Below are 25,081 nucleotides of genomic sequence, written 5' to 3'. Positions count from 1 at the left end.
CAGACCAAGAGAGGGCCAGTTGGATTTCAACAGCTTCCCATGGAAACCTATTTGCCATGAATAAAGCTCCACTGAGCTGAGCCATATGAGTGGGCTTGCCCTAGATTTCTCAAAGTCTAGACTCTATGTAGAGAGAAAACATGATGAGAAAAACACAGCCAGGGCTGTGGACAAGGTAACATTAGCCTCAACCGGTTATTGTGCAACAAATGACCATATTGGCTTCAGCCAGCCTGACCTGTTTAACCACTGCTGCTTCTCTGAATCCTGAGGGTTATGGTGGACTCTTCATTCTCCTCCGTGCTGGCACATGCTGCTCCTCCTGGCTAGAGGCTGTGCTGTGATTTGGGATGCCCTTCCATGGTGTTTACGTTGGCCTTGACCACACAATGGCTGGGATAAGAAGGCCGATTCCTTGGTTGTGGACCAGAAGCTGTGGAGCCAAAGAAAGAGGCGTGAGGGAGGCAGGAGGTGTGAGGGCTGCCGTGAGGGGATATGGCAGGTTTGTGCACCTTGGTAGCCAAGACTGCCATGGTTACCTGCTGCCTTGGTGAAGCTGCCTTTTGGCACCTCGAAGCGGAGAGGGATGATGGTTCTCAAGAGGAAAGTCTCTTCCCTCATGCCCACAAGCCACGACACTGAGGGGAAAGGCTACTTTGGGGGTGTGGGAGTGAAAAAAGGATGATGAAAAGGATCAGAACTGAGAGGAAAATCAGCTCTGAGTGCGGGAAAACTTGGGACAGCAGTGAGGGAAAGAGTGGAGAGAAGCTGTGCCCCTGTGATGGCGTGTTGTATGTGGCAAGGCCCCTTTCCCAGTCTTGGAGAGTGCCGAGATCGAAGAGGGACAAAACGGAGGGGAAAATGGAACGTAACTGAGGGAAAACTCGGACAGCAGTGAGGGAATGAGCAGAGGGCAGCCACAGCCCACGGGGAAGTGTGTGGGTGTGTGAGGACACCCCTCTGCCGCCGGCGGTGTGCGGGGGCTGCCCCGTCCCCTCAGGACGCAGAGGGCGGGCGGGCGGCGCCGAACGCGCTCCGTGCCTGGGAAGCGCCCGAGAACTCGCGGCCGGGACAGAGCTGGGGGGCCGGGGAAAGGGGAGGGCGCTGCCCGGCTCCCTCCCACCCTCTCCGGATAAATGAGCCGCCGGGAGGCGGCGGGCGGCGCAGGCTGTGGACGAGCGCGGCGCATCCCTGTCCCGTCCCCATCCCGTCCCCGCCGCGCCCAGCGCTCCCTGCCGGCGGGGCCGCCCCGGGCGGTGCCGCGCGTACTCGGCCGCGTCCCCGCGGGGCTGGGCGGGGGGATCGGGCTTCGCTTCCCTCCCCTGGGAACGCCTGAGGGCGGGGGCGGCCGGGCGGGCAGGGCCAGGGCCGGTGGAGGGGAGGCGGCCGGGACACCCCGGTCCGGCTGATGCTGGCGCTGCCCCGCGCAGCACCGGGCTCCGGCAGGCTGGTAGCGGCGGTCGGGACGCAGGAGGGGCCCCCCGGGCTCCCTTCCCCTTCCCTCCCTCCGCGGCGGGCGGCGCTGGAGGATTTTCTCCCGCCGCGGCCCCCTCGCTGTCCCCCAGACATGGTAGGTCACCTCCAGCTGCAAGGGATGGACGAGAGCCTGAAGGAGAAGAGCCGGGAAGGCTTGCTGGACAGTCCGGACTCGGGGCTGCCCCCCAGCCCCAGCCCCCCCTTCTACTCCCTGTCGCCCGGTGAGGGCCGAGCAGGGGGCAGCGGCGGTGCGGACCCCCCGGCCCCGGGCCACCGGCGAGAGGCCAAGGACGGCAAAGTGGTAAGAGCCAAACCGGGCACCGGGCTCTGTCCCCTCCGGGCCCCGCGGGGGAAAGGCAGGAGGGCGCCTGTGACCACTGCCCGGGCACCGCTGGGCTGAGTTCCCCCGCAGCGCCCCTCACCACCGAGGGCACTCCGGGCTGCCCGCGGCGGCTGCGGTCCGGTGTTGGCAGCGCCGCTGCTGTGCCAGGCACGGCTTGGCCCGGTGCCGGGCAGGGGTTTTGGATACACTCACGGAGTGTTGGCAGCTTGGCTGGGTGAACTCTAATAACGGTGTGGGAGTGAAACCCCATGCCTGAACCAAGGTCCCCTGCCCACCTTCGGAAAAGTGTAGTTGTTTCTCGGTGACACTGCTCTGCCTGGTAGGTACAGGTTGGAGCTGCATCCCTCCGGACCGAGGCAGGGGGGTCTGGCTCCCAGCCATCATTACGCCCTGGCATCCCGCATCTGGTTTGTGAGGAGCGTGCAGCCGCGTTTGCTGGAGCCGTGGCTGAAAGAGAGACAAAAGTGCCCTTTAGCTGGGCCAGGGTAGGGATGTGTGTCCGGGAACAGGGTCTGGGAAGGGCTCTGTGCCGCTGCCCTGGCTGGAGCCGGGCTTTGTGGCATGAGCCTGTGTGAAAGGTTTGTCCGCTGGCGGCCGAGCGGAGCCGGGGGTGATGGTTTGTAAGCTCAGACAGCTGGCACAGCACTGCAGGTCTCGGTCAGCCTGATGCAGTGCCAGTGAAACGCTTGAATATGGGATCTGGGTAGATTTATTATCACTATTATTTTGCTTTATTTGTTTATTTCTATCCCTGAGCTATAAAGCCTGTTTTTAAAACACAGCATTCAGAGCATAAGCAATGGTGGTGGTGGTTTTTAAAGGATGATGAAAGTTCTTCCCCAGGGCTCTTTAAAAATTTTTTAAACATGTATAAAAGATGTTTGTAGGTGTATTCAACATGGTTAATTGGCTCAAAACTGTGGCACAAATCTTTCCATGACAAAAATTTATCTACCTCTGGTTTAGTGACAATTTAGACTTCTTTCCCATAGAGACATTTTGCAATGACTCCTCACACCCTCGTGCACTTTCTCAAGTTCTAAGGCATTTCGAGCATATTACTGAAAACTGCCTTCTTACTCCTGAACATGCCAAAGCCTTTCCCATGAACAATGACTCCTCACAGTGGAGAGGGTGTGAGGGTTTATTATGAAAGTCAAATCTCAAACCTGCTAATGCTGCAGTTCCTAATATGGAGCCTTACCTGCAGATGCCTGGGTGTGTGTGCCATCTCGAAGGGAGTGTTTATGTACAAGGTTACCCACACGCCTCTGATTTGGCAGTGTCAGGCTGTTCCTCTGTGTCTGTAAAATAAAATCGGGGAGGAAGGTGAGTGAAGGCTGCTGGAGCAAAAAACAGCAGGGATGAAGGTGTCTGCAAAACTCTGTAATGGGGATGTGACAGTCTCCATTCCAGTCATATGACAGCTGGCCACCACACCATCCAAGAAAGTCTTTAGATATCGAAGAAGAAAGAACATGACAAAATTTATTTCAGTTCATGGGCTGTTAGGATTGAGACTTTTAGTGCTTGACTCCTACAGGGAAAAAAGTTATTCCTGTGATCTGTATAAAGTTTTTCAGTTGTTTTGCTCATTAATGAACATTTTGGACACTTCAGAAAAGCTCACACTGTAGATGTTTCCAAATTCTGAATCACATTGCAAGGGCTCCTACTTAGAGTATGGGTTCCATACATTGGGAATGTATGGAATTCCATGCTCTTAGCAGGTATGGAAGTTAGCAGGGATCCAAATGCTGAAACCAGTTGGGCTGTGTTATTTGGAGTGGTGCTGGGCTCTGCTCTTTAACTCTGGTTCACAGCAAAATAATGAGGTAAATAGGAATTTTCACTCTATTTGACTACAGAGAGTTTCACTTCCTCTCATTTCCACTGTGCAGATACTGTACTTGCAGCTGATATTAAAGCAGGAAAAATATGAAGAGTATTGCTTGCTTCATACTTCTAAATTGCAGTGTCTAATTAGCTTTAATTTTGCCATTTTACAAGGGCTTGCAGATCTATGAGCAGTTATGCAACCCATGAATGTGCTTCTGTTTAAGTCTGTTCCTCTGCTGTTCATCAGAGCATGCGGAATTGGCAAATCAATAATTGCAGCTATTTGCACACCAAGAAATGCTGGTTTTAATCGCCTGTTATATTAGTGTTTGTTTTGCTTATAAACGTGACAGAGCCAGGAACACAACCTGCACTCTTTGTGTTGGAATACTATAAAACCATACATAACTCACCAACAGCCAAGGTTCTACTATGTACAGTTACAATAAATTGCTGTCAGGTGAAGGAAACAGCATTCCAGATCTGAGTGAAGTATTTCATACTATTCTTTGCTGCACAACTATCAAACCACCACTCTGAACCCAGCTGCATTCTTCTGCAGTCAGCTCTTTTGCTCCAACTTCACAAATATGTTACAAAATTTTTCTGCTTCAGGACAGACAGCCCTTCTCATGGAGACTGAAAGGAGATTGCATGCTCTTATCGAAGACTTTCTTGTGTGTAAAATCTGTGCTCTCTCTGCTCTGTGTTATTAACTGTGACTCTGAAAAAGTAAACTCTCTGCTCTTTAATAAGCACAACTTTGTTTCAAAGACAATGCACCATTTATTCACATTTAACCAGCCAATTTGGGAACAGCTTTGGGATCCAAGAAAATATGAAAGGCAATTTAGGACCAGAGTCATAAATACCACAAGTTCAACACCATTTAGGGACTTTTTTTTTTCATTTTACTTGTAGTGCAGGATAAATTGGCTTTTATTTCTTCAAATAAAGTCCATGTAGGGAATTTGTCAAGTGTTTTGTGCTTAAGTGCAAATATCCTAAGGAAAATAGAAGGTGACTTTTACCTAGTTCTGCCTTTTAAATCTGAAACATTATTAAATTGATTCTTATGACTTGGGTTACTGAATTCTCTAGACTGTGTCTGTAAAGCTGGGTCAAAAGGAACAGAAATACAACAAAATAAATCCTAATAATATGCACAAAGAAGCAGTTGCTGAAAGCGTGGGGAATGAAATGACATCAAAGTACCCATATCTGCTTAGAGTTTTCCCTGTTGCTCTTGCCCTGGGTTACTGATTGAGGCTAGAAGAACTGTTTTGGACTCTGTTGAAATAAATGCTTTGCATCCATCAGAGAACTCCTAATGGATATCAGGGGACATCAAGCTCACATTCATCTGCAGAACTATCCATTGTGTGTTCTTGAAGCAGCAGATTTTATGTTCCTTCCCAGCAGTGAAAGGAGCTTTTGCCACTGCAAAAGTTCCTTTTACTTTGTAAGACTGAAGTGTTTGTGCACTCAGCTTGCCTCAGTGAGCACTGACTTCTGTGGCACTACATCCCATTGAATCAGCTGTGGGGATGAAGGGAATTTCTACTTACATTCAGCAGCAGGAATGACTCAGAATCGCTCTTGGGTGGTGGGAGGAGATTCCAGCTTCATCTCAAGTATGGAGAAGGAGACCTTGCCCCTTGGCACAGCCTTCACAGACAACAGCGGGGTCCCAACAACGTGGTCCAAGTTTGTGCCAACCCTGTTGAATTAATGGCTCATATTAACCTCAAAAGAACATCTCTTCCTGACATGCAGCATTTTGAAGACCCCTTGGGTCACAGAGCCAGCATCTCATCCTGCACTGAAAATGCTTCAGGAATGGGGCAATATCTGTAGGGGCTGGGTGGGGAACATGGCCATCAAAGGTGTTTCTTATGTAATTTCCATACCTGTCAGCACCTACCCTGAAAGCACACGTGAGAGGGAGGCCCAGCACCCCGAGCTGAGCCAGCTTGCAGCCCACACACGAGGCAGGGATGGGGAACGTGACTCCCCAGGCCCTGTGGGTCCCGGCAGCTCTGGGGACGCCCCAGGCTGGTGCAGGGAGCAGGGCACCCATCTGGCAGCACAGCAGGGTTTGCCTCAGGGCTTGCTGGCAGCCTGGCATCCTGACCCACTTCTGAGCCACTCCCACGGGACTGGATCCTGCAGGAATTCCTCCAGCTTCAGCTCCACGCCTGTGTCCTCTCCTGGCAAAGGCTAATCCCACCTGGCTGTTCCCTGTCCCTCAGCCCCACCCAGTTCTGGATATGCACCCGCTCCTCTTCCTCCTTGATGGACAGGGCATGGCTCTGGGCCTCACTTGATGTGACAGATGTCCCTTCTGGGCAGATCAGGGAAACAGGCATGAGGATGTCATCATCTGCTCTGAAAAGTGTGGCTCTGATGAAAGACATGGAGGGTGATGTCTTCTAGCTGCTGAATTTCCATTGTGTCCCTACATAACCCTGTGGACAATAAGCAAAGTAGCACACATTTCCCACTTGAAATAAAAGAGGGAGATAAGCAGGAAGGATGTAATTCTTTGAAATAATAAACCCCTTCTTTCTACCTGGGCTTTGCATTTTCTGTTATCACCTCCCAATATAATCTCATCCGGCTCTGGTATAAATTACTCGTAATGTGCAATACGTGCAGATATTGGGAAAATAAATGGTCTGTTAAACAAATACTGCTTATCTTCTAGAGCGGAGAATGTAGATGTGTGTCAAATAACTCAGCCAGATCTTTCATTATAGCTGTAAATAACAGCTGAGTAAAGTGACATTTTCATGGACCTGACATGTTACCATAGTGGGAAAATGTGGTGAGAGATTTGCTTATGCCCTAGCTAAGTTAGGAGCTGGGAATTTGGGAAGCTGTATCCTGTTTGTAGCCCTGACACTTGGAAAGCTGTTTCCTCTTACAATCCCTAGAGATATAATGCCACATCTTAGTGCCTTCCATATAATGACCATAGCAAAAGGAGTCAGTCAGTTCTGGTTCTTTGTGCTCTCTGGGGAAAGGTTTTGGGGGTTTATTTACTTCAAGTCATGTTCATTTCCTCTCCTTTTTCTTGCTTTGCTGCCTGGAATTTGGCAGCTAAAGAACAGTCAATGCTGTCGATGAGCTGTAGATTGAATTCCATTCAGCAACCAATTTTATCTGTGTTTATCTATCTGCTACTTGCAAAAAGCAGAGTTTAGCTGCCCAGGCCGTTACATGCCTGAAAGGCATCAGAGTTAAGGCAGAGGGAAAAATGCAGCCAAACAAGAAAGCTCTTCAGCTTTTTAATACTACTGTAACTCTTTGCTGGTTGACACAAATTATGTACTAGAGAAGAAATAAAAATAAAAGCTCATTTACTGCCTAATATTCACCTTGGATCAAGTTGTAAACATGGGAGTCACTTTTTTGATCTCTCCGGTATCTTTCATTTTGTCTTTTCAACCTTCCTTGCCAGACCCCTTCTGTCCTTAAAGGTGCCAGGGTTGTGGTGTCTTTTGTGAAGCTGCCCCTGGTAAGAGCCAGCACAGCTCCAGTTAGTGGGGACAGTTGGACCAGGTCCCCACTGCAGCGTTCCAGCACAGCAACCCTTGGATAGACAGACAGACCTCGACTATGGATCACTCATGGACAGCCTGGTCTGAAGCAATGTGGGCTTCTCCTCTTCACCATCAGTGACCCCCAGAAATGTGCAGCAAGCTCTGCTCCCTGCCAGTCTGTCCATAGTGCAGGATAATACAGAAACCTACCTCACTTGTGGAGTGTCTGGAGATCACCAGGTGATTCCTAGAAAAAAGCCAGGGATCCTGATTTTCTCAAGGGAACTCAGCAGTCCAGTGCTCCTCCTCTTTCAACCATTCCTGTGCAGAAGGAAAAAGAATTGAGTCAGTATTTTTTTGACAGGCAGGACATTTTTGGGTTTTTTTCCTTAAAGCAGATTGGAAGGAGTCGGTGTCAAACTCTTGCCAAAAAGCCAGCTTTTGACATGTGCCAAGCATATAATATTTCAGCCCCAAAGACAAATCATTTGGAAAGCTCATATCCTCTGTTCCTTGCTTCCCAGCTCCAGGTGCCTTGCAGGGGCCGACATTTCAGAACATCACTGGAGGGAAAACAAAATGTCACCTGAGGTGCCTCTCAGTGGCTGCTGTGTGAAACCTGTGCTTGCTGTTTAGTGACCCCTTCATGCTGTGCAAGCAAATCAGTTCTGTTTGATGAGCAGCCTGCAGGATCTTAGAGATCTCTATTTTCAGGCCATGATTTGTAAGTTATTTACATCTTCCATGTGCAGACTTCCAGGTTACTTCGAAGTTTCTGACCTGCAGCAGCTCACAGAAGAGAGGCCTGAGGCTGTAATGGTCTCGACAGGCAGCAGAAGTCCTGGCTTTGGCCTGCCAGTGTTCTCAGTTGTTCCAGCTTTCCAAACTAAGCCAAGCCTGCAGGTCTGAAGTGGGTGCTCCTCCACAGCATATGAAATGCCTTTTGCCACCCTTCCCTGCCCAGAGCAAGGTTAACTGTAACCCCCAATGGAAATAGTCTCATCACACCCCGTCCAGCACTAACCTGGAGAACACTTAATCCTGCTCTCACCGAGTTCAGCGGCAGATTTTTGACTCTGATTGATGTCAGTCGTGCATGCCAGCACCTCTGTTTCTCCGTGCACTCTGCTGTTGTTTCTGCAGCGTGTTCTTGTTTCCTGTTCCCTGCTGTGGGACTTGAGCTCTGCACAGACAGCGATTGCCGCCGTGCCCACGCTCTGACCGAGCAGCACCCCGGTGCTCAGCGGGCTGGGAAGGCTTTTCCCATGCACACACTGGGGGCCAGATGCCCCAGCAATGTTCCTGCTAGGCCACAGGAAAGACTTCATAACATCTCCTGCATCCTGGGGATGTTTGGAGCACACTTAGTGTCAGCATTTGTTAGCAAGAAGTGTGAAGGCTTGTTTGCCTGGAAGCACTTCTTTGAAACTGCTTCTTTAAAGGAGGGACACAAATCCCCAGCCTTGTTTCCTTCACCAGTTCAAGCAATCTGCATCCCTCTGCAGGTGAGCCCCCAAGGGGAGCCTGCCTGCTGTTCACAAAGCTCATGACCATGTGCAAATGGTGTTTGACGCCTGCACCCAAAGGAACCTCTTCTTATGTAGAGAATGTCTTTAGAAAGAGCTCTGGCCTTGTGCAGACTGTTACAAGCTGGACATCTGCACCCTTGTGAACTGAGGCTTGTCTGATGTAAACAATTCACATTTCAGAAGCAAAGAGCTTTATTTATGACCAGAAAGGCTGCCCTTGCCCTCCCCTGTCAAGAGTGTTGAAAGCAATTCAGGAATGAACTTTGCCTTTTGGCCAGTGTTTGCTAGGGAGAGTGAACATATATATTTTTTTCTTTTTTCCCCCTATAACTATGCAGATACTGTTCTGTTTTGACAATGGAACAGTATTCAATAAAAAAGAGGGGTTGGCCATTTTACTTCATAGTACAACTTTACACAGTTGTAAAGTGCAGGGAAATTTCAGTATGAAAAGAAGAAACAGCTTTGTGGCTTTGGGACACAGAATTAAGTGGCTTGGCAAATTCAGATGGAGCAGTGACATTTCTTGCCTTAGCCTGAGGCAGAAGGCCCAAACCAGCAGAGGAAAGCAGACTCAGCTAGCCATCTACAGACAGCACAGAGGCTGCCAGCCATCCCCTTTAAGGAGATCCTGTGTCCCTGTGCGTCATAAATATCTGCTGACAGAAAAGCTGTGGCAGAGACTGAAACCTGCAGTGACATTTTTCCAGGAGGGCAGGATTAGGCTGAATTAGCTGCTGGGTTTGGTCCAGGCACCAGACACAGGATCCCCATATGTGGGAACTGGTGTTTAGGAGCATTCAGTATAGAGAAGTGGGATTAGTCATTTCTGTGGTGGGCAGAGGAGCCTAGGCTGGTCTGTGACAATTTGTCCAAGTAAGTGAGTTCACAGTGCAGTTAGTCTTAAAAATCCAGTTTTTGGTGTCATGAATTGGAGCCGCTCCATTCGTTATAAAGTGCTGGCTTGTAACTGGCTTCCTGCATTGCAGAGGCCACAAGGTGCCCCAGTGTCTCACCCCACCCTCAGTTTTATGGTTAACAAGAATGTCCTTTGGAGCACAAGAGCCATTTTTGGCACAGAGACTTCGGGAACAGCAAGTCTATCACTTCCTCTGCTGGATTGTTTCAAGGGAAACATGATTTTATGTACATATTTGTATGTATATCTTTAAAAATACATATACATGTCTCACTTCAGTAAACCTACATCCTTCAAGTCAGCAGCCCTAGGCCCTATCACTGTGTTAGGTCAAACATGGAGCACTTCTCCATGCTGACACATTTTGAGTTTTTTAAGACTTGTTAATTCCTATCAGTAAAGGCAATATCAGGCCTAAAGAAAACTTGAAAACAATTGCAATTCCTATGAGAAACAAGAAAGGAAGAAGGAAAGGCAAGGTTAAATTTCAACAAACAGATACTGCAGCAAGAAGTGACAGAGATGTGGGCACAGTCACGTACCTGGGAGGTGTGCTGGGGCAGAGGGAGGCGTTGGTTGGTGAGGACAGTCCAGGTGTTCTGTTAGGCTGCTCAACTGCCAGCCACAGCACGTTATGAACTGTGCCAGCCCCATCTGTCGTGTTCCAACACTTGCTGTGCTCTCCTTCCCTGCAGATGCCTTATCTGCTCCTGAACCCGTCCATGCCAGAGATAAGGCCGCGAATGTACCCGGTGTTTTTTGGAGAAAGCATTGAGGTCAACCCTGAGCCCGTGCAGGAAATCAGGTACAGATGGGATTGGGTGGGTAGATGGGGATTTCTGTCTTTCTGCTGGTGCTTCTGCCAAAAATGAAAATATGTTTACAAATGGGAGTCATGGTTTTTTTTTGATGGAAAGGGAAGGACAGGTGGGAGGGTAATTCCTGAATTAAAGCCACTGACAATAACACAAGCAGAGAGGAGGAGGAGGCAAGAACTGGAGGGAGGTTTTAACAGAAGGCAGTTTTCCTTCCAAGGCCAGCTAAAATCCAAGGCTATGAGAGAAAACCATTACCATCTGTGGGCTTGATGGCCTCCACTAAGTAATCTGATGGTCTTCATACTGTTCCCAGATGACTTGTATCTTCAGAAGAAGCAACACCCTTCTAATTGGCACCTGTTGTTGTTCGCTCTTGCCACAGAGAAATCAGCATTAGACAGCCCATAGAGACTGAGCTCTTCTGTGTGAGGAGATGGTCCCTCAAGCCAGTGATGGAGATGTTCTGCCCTCCTGTGGGGCTGGTGCCGTGGCCAATGGATAAATGTTGGTCTTTGCTCTTCATTTGCTCTTTTGCTGATGTGGGATGTATCCTGCAAACAGCATGGAGCACTTACAGCCAGGGTCAGGGACAGTGGGAGGACTGTAAACCCCCTCAGCCCATGCAAAGTCTCTCTGGAAATGTACCCCAGTAAATCTCTGCTGGCTGAGGAACTGCCAGCGGGCATGTTTTTATGGTGATTACATCGGAGTCTTGTTTTATGTGAGCTGAATGACTTGCTTACACCCTAGCTGTGCAAAATACATTACAGCAGCTCAGATTACACGCGGTGCACAATCAGTCAGTCCCCCTCTGGGTGGAGGTAATGACAAGCACACACCCAGCTTTTAATCTTTTTTACGTGGAACTGCACATTCCTTGGCTGCTGATTGTTGGAGGAGCATTTGGGGAGCGGGGAAAATCAGTGGAAGTCCTGTTCCCCATGGCTAGGAATTCCAGGAAAAGCCCTTTTTCTGACCCGGTGTCTGTACATCCTTTCTGGATGGCTGCAGAAAAAAAGGCAGGGTCATGGTATCCTACCTTTTGTGGTTCTTCATGTGTTGGCAGTTCAGGTGACCAGTTCCTTTGAGACCAGTGGCTTGGGTGTTGGGCAGCCATAGCCCACAATATCCCTTTGGTTTTCCTGCTCTTTCAACATTGCTTGGATTTTTTGTAGGCTCCAACAAGCATCCTCACCCCTCCCAGCACTCCGATTTTAGCTGGTTTGGGCATTTTTGTGCAATGAAGAAAGAAAAGACTAACAGCCTTGACAGCTCAACAGGTTTACAGGGTGTTTGTCTGCCTCCAGTGTAGCTCTTAGGGCTGGGCTGAGGCCCCAGTGGGACCCATGGAGAAAACCAGAGGAAGAAGAGTTGTTGCTTGTAGGCTCTGCAGCAAGGTGTTTTCAGCCCTGGTTCTGCTGCATTGCAGAAATGCTGAGATGGATTCACAGCAAGGTGGGGTTCCAACAAGATTCCCCAGCAGGACAGAGTCCTCTTGGCTTTGGGTTGTAGAGTTGGCCCCTCCCCAGTGTCTGTGCAGTAGGAGGTGGTAAATGCTGCCAGCTTCGGAGGGTTAGAGAGGAGTCCTGCCTGTCTGGCCTCCTTTGCTGCCTGGGCCGTGCTCCTGATCCCTTGCTGTCCTCCGTAGGTGCAATTCCGAGGTGAAGTACGACTCGGAGAAGCACTACCGGGACGACATCTTCTACGGCCCCATCCCCACGGTCACCACCTACAGCGAGACCATCATCGCCGCTCCCAACTGCACCTGGCGCAACTACAAGTCCCAGCTGATCTTCGAGCCCCGCCAGAAGCCGGTGAGGTTTCAGAGCACGACCATCATTTTCCCTAAGCGTGCCAAGAACATTTACCGGACCACCCTCAACTACAGCTTGGGCTGTGCCAAGCGCTGGTTCGCTTCCAGCGTGCAGCTGGAACTGTGTGAGGAAACCAGCCCGTGCGTCGTGTACAGCGAGAGCCTCTGATCCGCGCGACCCCGCCGGGGCACGGCCTGCACGGGGCTCTGGCTGCGCCTTGCCTGGTGGCAACTGAACATTCATGGCTGGAGAGCAGCTCTCGAGGCTTGCAGGGCACAGGATGGTTTTGATCAGTGAGAGGCTGGCTTGTGTTTTGCGACGTTCCTGACATTCATGATCTGGATTTTATTTTTGGGTTGTTTGTTTTGTTTTTTTTTTTTTCTCCGAGCGTATCTATTTTTGGCTTGTGTTTAGATGAAATCAAGATGACAAAGGACCCTGTTACCCATTGCAGAGTGATGCCTTATGAGCTCTGTAGGTCTTGTCTAGCACATAGGTGAGAGTCATTGTAAGCTTCAGAGCTATTTTGGTCTCTGCAAAGGGAAGACCAACTGCAGAGTCAGCGTCTGTTCGGCCCAGCACACACCAGGCCCGATCTCTTTGAGAGCTGAAATGCAGAGGAGGTGGTTATTTGTACCAGTACATCACAGCTTGCTCCAACAGCTCCTCTCAGTGAGAGCTGCCCTATTACAGCACCAGAGTCTCCTCACTTCCTGGGAGGAGTGGAGACTGTCACCCTGAGAAAAAGAGGATTTAAACAGGTCCCCCAGCTCTTGCTAGCAGCTGGATGTTTGTGTCCCATAGCAAAGCACAGCACAACCAGGAGATGGGAGGAAGGCCTGCTGTGATGCACAGACACATCTTTTGTGAGCCCAGCCAGGAGCAAGGAGGGAGACTGAGGAAAATAAACAGCTGAAGAGCTAGTTTCTAAAAGTGACTGAGAGATTTAGGAACCCAGTGGCCTTCTATCATAAGTATTGCCATACCAAGTGTACCATGCTGTTCACTGCCTCCAACACCTAATTTAAGGGATCTGTATGCACTTGCAGCCCTTCTGAGTTTCAGGGTGTGGCTGTATTGCAGAGAGGAGTGTAGAGCAGAAAGTTCCCTGGTTTCTTTGAAGCCAGGGCAGGGTTAACTCACCCTCTCAATAGTTTCCATATTTGTGGCATGGGCAGCTTTTCTGCCTGTAGAGGAGCAGCCAAACTTTCTCAGTGTAGAGCTTGAAGGATTGAAGAGCCCAAATCCATCTGGGTTTTCCTTACTCAGCCAGGCTGTAGCACTAAAAACAGCAACTTCACAAACAGCTGAACTGTCTCTGCAACAGGACCAAGAAACAGTGAGCAGGAGTCGGTGCAACCATCCTAAGGTAAAACATTCCCCACTCATGAGTCCCATCTCCTGCTTTATCTTCACTTTGGTCTCTTGCTGAAAATCTGCAAGAGCCTGGATTCCCACAAACATATAACTTTGAAAATAGCACGGAATTGCCTCCAAAAATCTTACCAAGAATTTTTGCATGCTGCTCTGACTTAGAAATAACCACACAGCTCCGGAAATTAATTTCCAGCTTTCTCTCTTCTAAACTTTCCATTTTGTTCCTGACTTGCTGTGAGTCTGATGGAGTTATTTCAGAACACAGCTGAGCAGCCAAGTCAGAAAGCCTATTAACAATGTCAACAAGACGTAGCTGATTGCCCAGAACAGTTGACGCACAAACCCGCTGAGATTTAAAAAGAAAAGTCTGAGAAACTTGAAAAAATAATAAAATTAGTGACTTATAAAGATACTTTTTCCATCAGTTTCAAAAAGCAGTTGGTAAATGTGACCAGAACTGTGACCTTTATGAAACAGAGTTCTCTTGTTTAAAATGTAGCACAGTTTTTCCACCAGAGGTAAATATAAAGTCTTTAAATACAAACTTCAATCCTGACAGCTGGCGCATCGTTAGTGCTGAAAGATGTGTGTTATGGCAGTGCTGAACTCTGCCTGTCCACTGGGAGTTAGGGCTTGGTAGGAAGAACCCCTCAAAGGATTTCCAAGGCTTCCACCTACTGTTGAATCCTTTACAGCAGCACAAACAAGGACTATATTTGTTAGTGGTCAGATTCTGCTGTCACTGTCTGTCAGCATCAAAGCCTGGAAAAGCAGCATCTGCCTCCAGAGGGATTATTATGCCTGAAGCAACCCTTCTCCCCAGGGCTCCAGCAAACAGAGCTGGCTTAGGCAGCAGGGAGTTGGTGCCTGGATGAACATGGCCCCAGTGCAGTGAGGTTGGTGATGCACTTACTTGCTGGTTCATCTTTGGGTCTGTCCTGTTGGCCACGTGCTGCTGCTGAGCCTTGGGAGCAGGGGAAATGCCCCTCTGCCTTCCTGGGGACACATGGAGGGCTCAGTGCTGCATCCCTGAGGGTCTGTGCCAAGGGCAGGGTCCCAAGCTGACAGCAGGGCAATCCAGGTCCAACAGCAAGGCCAAACACACCCAGGAGATCCCTGCACGATGCCAGAGGGGACTGATGGAGACAGGCTGACCTCAGAGCCTCTCCCTGGTCTGACCACACATCAGGCTCTGCCCCTTTGAACAGCTGGATTATTCCCCTGCTTTGAGCACAAAGCTGCTGTTCTTGAACATGGTGGTCTTTGAGCAGGACAGCTTTTCCCCAGAAAAATCCCTTTCCTCATGACTGGCTGCAGGTTTCTGCCCGCTCTGTCCACTGTCAGCTGCAACAGTAAAAGAGAATTCAAGGCAAGCCAAAAACACCCAGTGTGCAAATACAAATCCAGCAGAGAGACTGAACCTCAACCTGGGCTTTCACCTCACAGGGACAGGGGCTGCTGAGGCAAAGTCTCTCAGGTGGATGTGACCCCAGGAGGGTGCAGTGGAGGCTGCATCCTTGGCGCTGGAGGGTCCCACACACCCAGCCCAGGCCTCTTTGAAGCTTCATGCTTTGTTTTCTCTGCAAATACACCAGAAGTGACCTAACATGCTCCTGCTCCTTTGAGTTTAAGCAGCTTTTCTGGTTTTGCCATGTAGGGGGAAAAAAAAGATAGAAAGGAGGTTGGGTTTCTAGGCTGCTGAGCACATTCTGAGCTGTGCAGCCATGGTGGCTGTGGTGGGACTATCACCCTGGACCACATCCAAACTGGGACATTGACAAGTGCCTGAGATCGGGAGAAATTTTTGAAAAATCCCTTCTTACATGGTATCTGCCATGGGCCCATCACAAGCTGATTTTCTCTCAGCAAAAGCTGGGGTTGGAAGGGGACTCTGTTTTTCCTGAGGTCAAGGAAACCACAGAGGGTCAAGTCCTCACATCCCAGCCTGCCTGCCCACTCTGTCCCTGCTGCTCCCATCCCTGTGGCTGGGTTAGGCAGTGCTAGAAAAGCCAAAGTTCGTCTTACTCATGACTGGGAACAGTGATGACTTTTTTTTTGTTTTGCTTAAACACCAGCAACTGAATTGTGTTTTTGTGTTGCCAATGAAGAATCACTCTGGGCAGCCACGAAGTGCCTTGTGCCATACCTGTAGTGTGGTTGTACATCTGAAAGGAACAATTAGTCCCACTAGGGAGGTGCTTTTCTTTTAAATGGAGTGTTGTTAATCTCAGCCAACAGATGTTTGTTCCTGTATGTTTTCTCAAAGATACAAATGATAAATTTAGACCATGGAAATGTGAGTTTCCTTGAACAGCTGGGACTGTGGCTACACCATTTTCCCCCAGGTTCCTGATGTGCATATTGCCCACAGCTCTGCAAACCTGATGGGTAAAGTCAGACACTGCCTTTATCTTTTTTGATGAGGGGAAGATTGTTTTTTTTCAATATGGTAAGCCCTTATCTCAAAGGTGGGGGGTCTCTCCCATTCTCTCCCATCCATCCCTATGATTCTTTTGCCCTGGAATACAACAGTGTGCTCCTCTCTGGCCTGCCTGCATTGCTGTCATTGCATTTGGGGCCAAAAAGATGAAACCCTAACCAAATATTGAACTTTTAGAAGCTGTGGAATATGTTGCACAAACTGCAGAGAACAACTTTGACCAAAAGTTTACTGCTTGTCTTTATAGTTTGTCTTTTTCTTTTATTTTTTTTTCCTTCCTAAGCCAGCTCTACTTTCCTCAATGTGAAATACAGACAGATCTGCACCCTGGGTGCACACTTTCTGGGACTGTTGAAATGGTGTTTGGGTGTTGATAGCAGTGTTTGAGTGAGCTGCTGGTCAGAGAAGTGAATGCTATTTACTATTTATGTTGAGTGTGTATTAAAAAAATGGGAAAGGTCACCAGAGAGCTAATGAGCAAAAAAGACTTTGTGGAGCAAACTGAAGACTAAAGACTGTGTGAGTCTGACATAGAGGTGAATGGTTCTGTGTGTGAACACTGTGATCCAGGATATTTCGCCATTGTGGTTTTAACCTGCCTCTTTTCCTGTAGGAAAAGGCATCTTTGCCTTTTTTAGAGCTGAAACAAAATCAGATCCATCCTCTGCCACAGTCACTCAGCCCTGCTGCAGCCTGTGAGCATCAGCATTCCCCAGGCTCACGAGGTGCTTTCTGAGCATCAGTCAAACAGGCACAGAGCTGTGCCTCTGTGAGACGGGGAATGCTTTGGAGGGATGATGGATCTGCTTGGGGGATATTCAGATTTTTATTGCCAGATAAAGTCTGCTCCCTGAGGATCACCTGATCACTCACAAATTGATCTGTTCTAAACAGCTTCCCTAAAGCTCTATAACCAGTGGATTTTATTAGTCTTGGGAGGCACTAATTCTTTTCCAGATACTGTAATGGCCATCAGAATGAGCAAAGTATCCTATCATACGAATTGTGACCTGAGGATGGGATTGAAAGGTGCCTGAAGGTTAGAGAAGGAAGAAGAGAACTTATAAGTGGTGGAAATGCATAAGGATGTGTCATATTTTTATTTTTGTAAGTCTGATTCTCTAAGTGCTTGTAAAGTACTTTACTGTTGTATATGTGGTGATGCAGTAGCTCACAATATCCTTTTATTTTTGTATATTCCTTCCTCCACCATAATCCCTTTCTGTTCAACTCATAGAGAGTAATTTAAGAAGACAAAATTTATATATCATAATAAAATGCTCAAACCCTCATGCTGATGTGTGCAGAGTTTCCTTCCTCTTCCATATCCCTTGGTGCCTAATGCCCTTTCTCTGTTTCTGGTGTCTGTGTATTTCAGCCCAGCTCCCATGGACGGGTGGCTGTGGCACAGTCAGTGCTGTGATGTGCAAACCCTGCTCTGTGTGCCCAGGGAAAGCTGAAAAGCTGAGGAGGAACTCTCAGAGGCAGTTTTACCTTTCAGGATTTCCCTGGTTGTCAGTTTGACCATTTCTTCACTCTAAATTTCCCTCTCCAGCTTCATCTTGTACCCAGCTTGGAAGCCCTGGTGTTGGATCTAGACAATTCCTCTCCCAGCTTTTCCACGGCCTCCAAGGGCAGGAAGAGCCCTCACAGTGCTTATTTCATATCCAGGTATCCACATTCCAGGCACTATTGGGATCCCTCCCATGTCCTGGCTTCCCAGACCCCAGTGGTGGATGAGTGCCCTGGGGCTGAAGCCCTGCCTGGCCATGAAGGGCATTTCAAAGCCACGGCTGAAATGCCTCAGGCTCACCAGCCAGCCCTCAGTAGAACACTCCTTTGTCTTCCAAGACCCAAGATGTCTGCAGGGAGAATCTGACACTAATCCTTATGGAAAAATCAGTGGATTTATAGGGATGAAGTCAATAGGCTTGGATGAAAAGGGCTGTAAAACTCTAAGGAATGGAAAGGAGAAGCAAAGCCATGTTATGCAAGAATTTGCTTCAGCTGCAGCGCAAGTGCCCGTGTCCTCATCCCAAGGCTCTGACAGAAATTATGGCTGAACTGCTCCTAGGATGAAGGATGGAGACAAGCTCATGGCTAAGAACCTGAGGAAACACAACTTGGAGAAGGCAGGGCTGTGCAGGCCGGGTGAGCTCACTGGCTGACACCCAAATGCCAGATGAAGGACATGTGCATCCACTCCTGCTATTTAAATAAAACCATAAAATGTGAGTGCTGTCCAATGAAGATTCCTGAGGTGGCAGCTAAAGCCTCAGCAGCAAAAGCAGTATTAGATGCAGGATATGTGTTTTGGCAAGTGTGCTCAGATGAGCTAACCCCTAAGCTAGTGGCTTTTACTGTGCTAGTTGTATGTTGTAAATTTAAGCAGATGATGCTTGGTATTAGTTTTGCTCCTGGGATATTTCAGAGAGTAATTGCACATATCTCTGAGGGATTACAAGGTGCTGAAGTTATAATGGATGGACTTTGAATTTAAACTAGATGCCTTTAGGAACAGAAGGAAAGGTTTAGGCTGGTTTTACAGACAGCAAGAATGCTGAATATAAAATGCCAAAAGCCTCACCTAAAAGAATTTGCTGATTATGGGCAGCTACAAATTAAATAATAATAAAACTCCACATGGCTGGGATCCCTATTCCACTCAACAAAGCAGAGCTGTAAGGAAACAATAGATGCCTTCATCAAATTTCATTCCACAGCTATTTACAGTTAACAAACAATGGAAAGATTTGCTAGAGAAAGACCCTTACCTGATCCTGGAGCAGTAAAAACGTCCCCCTGCTGCCAAACCATCAGTCCAAACACCACGTGTGAGACCTTAGGCCGGGTCTGTGCTCTCCATCCGCAGATGGCAATGGCACAGCCTGGACCTGCAGGAGTGTCTTTGGAAGTTCTAGGCAATGCCAAGCAGCTGGAGGTTATATTGTCCTCAAAAATGTCAGGAATCTCTTGCAGGGTGAAGGAGTCACCAGAAGCATGCCTGGAGTGATGGCCACCTATAGGAACTGCCTCCTCTGGCACAGGGCACTGAACTGTCACTTAATGCAGCTCTGTGGGTGGCATGGAAGACTGTCACAGCAGATACATCTCTGTCCCCTGAGCTGGCCCTGTGCCTTCACAACTGTCTCCCCCAGAAACCATTCCAGGATGGCTGAATCCACCTGGGGTGCTTCAGATGCAGCTCTGCAGCCTCCTGGTGTCCCGTGTGTCAGGTTCAGTGCCCCAGGGGCACCTTGGCCTCAGCAGCTGAGCCCCCAGGGTGCTGCATGGGGCCTCTGGGTGCTTGGCAGGGTGGCAGGATGGTGACTTCCAAGGCTGGCACTGCCAGCAGTGTCTGCCCAGCCGTGGGACGTGGATCCAATTCTGGTTTCCATCCCATTCCATCCCAGTGGGAGCAATTCCCACTGCAGATGCAGCCCCTGCCAATCCTCCACAGCCTGGCAGGAGCGTGGCTTGGCCCCACACTGCCCAGCCCCAGCTCTGTTTCTAAATCCCTGGAGTGGTGACACTGCAGAGGAGCAAGGACCTGCCCCGGGCCGTGCATCTTCTGCCAAAGCACTGAGTCTCCTCTGCTGGCAGCAAGCCCAGCCACAGCAGGGAAATTAATGCAGGAATGGCTTGTTCTCAAGTAGGATAAAGGGTCCTGGAATTGCTTTTTTGGGGTGTAAGGAGGGAGTTTTATGGGCTCCATTTTCTGCTTCTAATAATGATATTTGATCTAAACAGTTCCACGCCTTGGAGTCCATGGCAGATGGGGAGTTCACATCTACGAGGATGAAAATGCTCATCCTGCCAAGCCTTTGATTCTCATCGTATCCTTCCTACCCTGCAAACAGGCGGACAGCACATTTCTAGCATAAAAATATCCTCCTCTCCAGCTAACCACCTCCAGATTCCCTTCCTGAGCCTGTTCTGAGCCTGGTGATTAGACATTTCTATATACATAAACATTCAGATCATCTCCCCAAGGTTCTTCCTGTCTCACAAGCAAATCCTGAGACCAGCAGCTATTTGCAGCTCCTTGAAATACAAAAGGGCTCCTTCCAAGTTATCTGCTGTGGTTGGGGCTCTCCATGCCCCTCTCCCCAGGGCTCCTGGCTGCATCCTCCCATCCCAGGACACTGAAATGCCCATCACTCCTTCTCTGGAGACCAAACTGCTCCAAACACCCCGTGCTGATGCTCAAGGGACTGGGAAAGGGTCAAGCCAAGGGACTGTGTAGACTGGGGAACGTTTTGGGCTGGGATGCAGCATGGGAGTGCCTGGGCAGAGGTAACTTGCAGAGGGAGTGGCAGACCCACACCAAAACCCACACAAAGCAGTGGAGGAATGAACAACAGACACACGCGTGTGCAAGCTGCTTTCTCTTTGATGGAGGATTGTGGAAACGTTACCTTCCCCTGGGGCTTTGCAGTGAAATAACCTGATTATTCATGAACCAGCCAGAATCATCAATCCCTCATTTATCATTTTCAACATAAATAATACGGGCAAGAGAGAAACACGCCAGCAATAAACTAGTTATAGATGTAGTGTTGAAATCTGCCCGTATCCTTTAAATATGCCCCCAGTTACTGATAACAAACAGGGATCCAGCCGACTCCTCTCCTGATTCCTGGGCGTTGGATTACAAAGGACACAAGCCAGCACTCGGCTTTGTGTGAGTGAAAGTCCATTTGGCGCTCGCGTGGGCGGCCAGCTAGGAAATGGCAGCAAATTTTAAAAAACCCACATTTGTCTTGCTGACAAATGCCTCCAGGAAATAAAAGCCTTTGTATTCTTCTTTGACCTCTTCCACTCACAGATGGGTTTCGCTGTGCTTCCGACAGCGATTCTTTTTTAGCGCCTGCACTTCCAGGATATTTATTTTATCTGCTGACGAGCGTGGCTCGCAGAGGCCACGATGCACATCGTGTTATGGGGCTGTTGTGGCTGAGGAGGATGGCCTTGGATAGGCAGAGCTGGGGTTTTAACTTCCAGTCCAGCTGTGAGTGAGGCATTTTGGGATGGTGGTGTCTCTTAGAGCGCCCTTGGCTGGCTGAGCAGCAGCTTTACCCTGAGACACATTGACCCAGAGGAGAGAGCACCCAGAGCCACGCAGGTCCCTCAGTGTCCAGGAGAGGAGCTGAGCATCCTTCCAGCTCTAGTGGGAGCCTGTTTTCCACGTGGACTGAAGGTGGAGTGGAGCAGGGGATGGAGGAGCAGCCTTTGAGGCTCAGGGTGCTTTGCTGAGCAGAGCTCTGCCCTGAGCTCTCCTTTCTGAGTCCCCCAGGACTTGTTCTGGCAGCACCAGCCCGGTGTGCGAGCCCAGCCCTGGCTGAGGCACTCTGGTAATGAGCCACGTGTTCTTCCCAAGGCCCCCAGGCTTGGCAGGGACCCTCTGGAGCCCAGCTCTGCCCATGGGCAGCCCCGCTCTGCACTTTTGGGGAAGGTTTCCCTTGCCCTCCCCCTGCCCCTCACTGCACTCCTCCCAGGGTCCCTCCTCTCTGTGCACTCTGAAAGAAGCGGGGAGGGAAATCACAGTGTGTTTAAACACTGCCTAATGGTGAAAAAGAACATCTGGAGAACAGCCTTGCCCTTCACAGAGTGCTCCACCTCCACATCTCCCAACAGGGAACAGATCCAGAAGGATCCCATCAGCTCAGCACTGGGACCGGCTCTCCCTGTGGGTGCCGCTGGCCAGGGGCAGCAGGTACCCAAGAGCCTGCAGAGGTGGCTGGCAAAGCCACACTCACTGCTGGCAGATTTTAGAGAATAAGAGAAGCTCAGCAAGGGGTGACTCCTTGCCCATGCTGGGCACAGCATCCCAGAATTCCACTTCCTGGTCAAACCTGGCCCATCTCCCCCATTCCCCCAGGAAACAAACCTGCTTCATTGGAGCCTGTTCCAGCCAACATTAACACACTCTGCTTTACTTCCCAGCATGGCCTGGGGCAGAAAGCAACATCTGAACCTAATAAACAGGCTGCCCTCCCCCTCAAAGAGACCCAAGAGCAACCCCTGCTATTTGGTTTCCAGCCTCTGCTGTTTGGTTTCTCCTTCAGCAGTGAATGGAGGAGGCAGCTCCAGCTCAGGGGCTCTGGCTGGCCTGAAGGGGAGCAGGATGTTCTGGCAGCCCATGGAGACTGGTAGCTTAAAAATGACTCCAGTGGGGTGGAGTTAGATGGGTTTCAGTGCTCAGGAGCCAGTTGTAACTTCTCACTGGGATATGAGGACTTGTCCTTGCCTTGAACAGAATGGTGCTCTTTTCCAGTTCCAAAAACATGAAAGCTGGAGATGGCTCCAAGCCAAGGCCCAGGATTAATATCCCCATGGGGGAAAGCTCTGCTTTGGTCCAACTGGAATGCAGATCCAGACCTGGCACCCATCTTGAGGCACACACCAACCAGGTTCCTCGTGCCTGACCTCTGGCAGCTGCTTTGCTTTCTGGACAGGGCTCAGGATGAAACAGCAGCAGAAAACGCTCCTGGGCCTTGGGCAAAGCTGGATCAGGATTTCACAGCTGAAGTCTGGACTTTTGCAAACAAACACCTGAGTCAGTGGAGTCCAAACCTCTTCAGAATCCCTGTCTCACTGGATTTGGGGCCCATCAGGCCACACCTGCTGGCGGCTGCACAGAGCAGTTGGAGGAACGTGTTCAATTAGGATGGAGTGTCTTCAGCAGCAGCCTCCTGGACGGTGCTGCTCAGTTATTTCCTCTTCATGCAGCCTTCCCTCCCCTCCTGTGCCATCGGAGGCAGGAGAGGAGCCCCCAGAAGCTCCTGGCACTGCCCCTCTCCCATGGCACAATGTTTTCCACAAATACTGACCTGCAGCTTATGGAACAACTGCCCACAGGTGAGACCTCACAACAACCTCCCCAGGGCTCCTGCTGGCTCCACGAGTTTCCTCAGCATCTGCTCAGGAGCACTGGGGCTGCCATGGCAATTAATAATGACTAATCTAGATGCAGCATCGTTAGCATGGCCAGTGTGGCCAGCATCTCTTCTGCCCTGACTTACTTCAGCAAATACTGCAACAGTCTCCTCCAAGCTGAACATGCATTTAGTCATCAAAGAGATTGCAAATGACTAATAAATATGAAAAGAAGTTGGGGAGCAGCAAAAATTTCTGGACCAAGATCAGTCTGTACTGACAACTGCTGCTTTCCCTAAGCAAAAGTACCCTGCAGAGTTTAAAACAGCATCTGACTTCAAAGCAGACAGCTCTCCAGATGGAGCTTACCACCCCTGCAAAACCCTGGGCTCCATCAGGTTCCCTGCATTTGCAGAGGGACGGGGATGATTTCCAAACAGGGAAACACAGCAGCCCCTGGGAGCAGAGTGTGACTGGGGCACTCACCGTGCTGGGGCTGACTCTGGGCTGCCCTTTCTGCCTCCTCTCCTTTTCCAAGGGGAAAGCCTCCCCTGCCAGCTGGGATGGACACAGACCCTCCTCGGTGGGATCCAGACCCTCCTGTACTGGAAGGCAGAGCCAGAAAGTGCTGTGCTTGCAGCACAAGGATTTCACCTTCCAGCTCTGTTTTGCAGATTCCCAGGTCAGGGCATGCAGGCAGATGCTGTGAGTTTCACAGGGTGGCTTTGGTCACCCTGGTGCCACCAAGGGAAGGGACCTGCAGCCCTGCAGGGCCTGCAATGTGCCATGCACTGGGGCTGCCCAGCTGCACCTCCCCTGCATCCCTGCTGGGGGGTTTCTCCACAGCTGCAGAACTGTGTGCCCACGGATTTCATTTCAGGGCTATTTCTGCAGGGCTGGCTGGTTGGTGTGTTGGTTATTTACTGGTGCTGCAGGCTCCCAGCCCCTCTGAGCACTTGCCCTTCAGTAACACCAACACCAACCTCAGATCACTCCAGATACAACTGCTCCAACTCCTGTCTGTGGCCAGTGATTTATTACCACTCCACTGCCTGGAGTCCTGACAAATCCTTTTTGGTAATTGCAGGAGGCCAAAAATGAGAGGATAAATAAACCTGACAATTAATTCAGCTGTTACTCACACAGGCACATAGTGACACTCATTCCCAAGTCTCCTATGGACCCAATTCTCCCCAGAAGGCACAGAAGGCAGGCAGAGCTCAGCCAGCCTGGGCACCTCTGCCCAGCACCCTCCAGGGCCCCAGGGCTGATAAGAGCCAGCATCCCACCAAAAGCTGCTCTATTTTCCTTCCAAGTCACTTGCCAGCCTACCCTGTCTCATCTCCTGCCAAGATCAGCTCTTTAGCCCTCTGCATCATTATCACCGAGCATATATAATGCCATGGCAAATCACAAGAACTGATGGATGGCTATTTGGATTGCAGGTGTCAGGGGAGTGTAAAATGCTTCCTGCTGTGCAGAGCCCAGGAACAGCCCCTGGCCAAGCTGGGCTGGTGAGCGAGGGCTGTGGGCCACCATGGTGGCAGGACACGGGGCTGGTGCTGCCAGCACAGATTGAACCTTTTATAAAACAAACATGCCCTGCTCCTGGCTGGGTACCCCAGCTGCATCCCACTCTCCCCATCACCCACAGGGCCCCTGTGGGATGGTGCTGGTGCCCAGTGCAGGTCCTGGGGTGCACAACAGGGGCAGCCTCCACCTCGTGCCCTTTTCTGCCTGCTCTCATCACTCTGCCTGGCCTAGCTAAAAAAAACCCCTAAAACCACAAACATCTTCTTGTTTAATTCTTTCCAAAATAAAAAAAAAAATCTCTTATCCTGACTCAACACCAATTCATCACCAGAAGGTCACAATGCTCCTGCACGTTCTCAAAGAGCAAAGGTATCAGGGCCATCTTTTATCTTCCCTGTCTCCTCAGAAACTCTTGTCTGCCACTTAAAATACAAGTGAGTGTGGATTGCTGGCGTATTTTTATTGCTGGTTTTCAAAGCCATCTGCTTTTGTCCCATTTCATTTTCATCTCTTTATGTAAGAGCTTTGCAAGTAGACCTAAAGTTTCCATCATTAAATTCTAAGTGTTG

The 25,081-nt window shown here is 49.7% G+C and overlaps 1 protein-coding gene across 1 annotated transcript; it reads left to right on the top strand.

Annotated features, from left to right (window-relative positions):
* The first annotated feature begins 1,365 nt into the window (after positions 1-1,365).
* RFLNA (refilin A) lies at positions 1,366-17,373 on the top strand. The gene is made up of 3 exons (XM_064727068.1): positions 1,366-1,777; positions 10,347-10,456; positions 12,118-17,373. The coding sequence occupies exons 1-3, from the start codon at positions 1,409-1,411 to the stop codon at positions 12,449-12,451; spliced, it is 813 nt and encodes a 270-aa protein (XP_064583138.1). The 5' UTR covers positions 1,366-1,408; the 3' UTR covers positions 12,452-17,373.
* The last annotated feature ends 7,708 nt before the right edge of the window (positions 17,374-25,081 follow it).

Source organism: Zonotrichia leucophrys, chromosome 15 (assembly GCF_028769735.1).
Source record: "Zonotrichia leucophrys gambelii isolate GWCS_2022_RI chromosome 15, RI_Zleu_2.0, whole genome shotgun sequence".
In the NCBI taxonomy this organism is placed as follows: Eukaryota; Metazoa; Chordata; class Aves; order Passeriformes; family Passerellidae; genus Zonotrichia; species Zonotrichia leucophrys.
The sequence above is the reverse complement of the archived record's forward strand: the minus strand, read 5'-3'. Positions and strand labels throughout refer to the sequence as shown.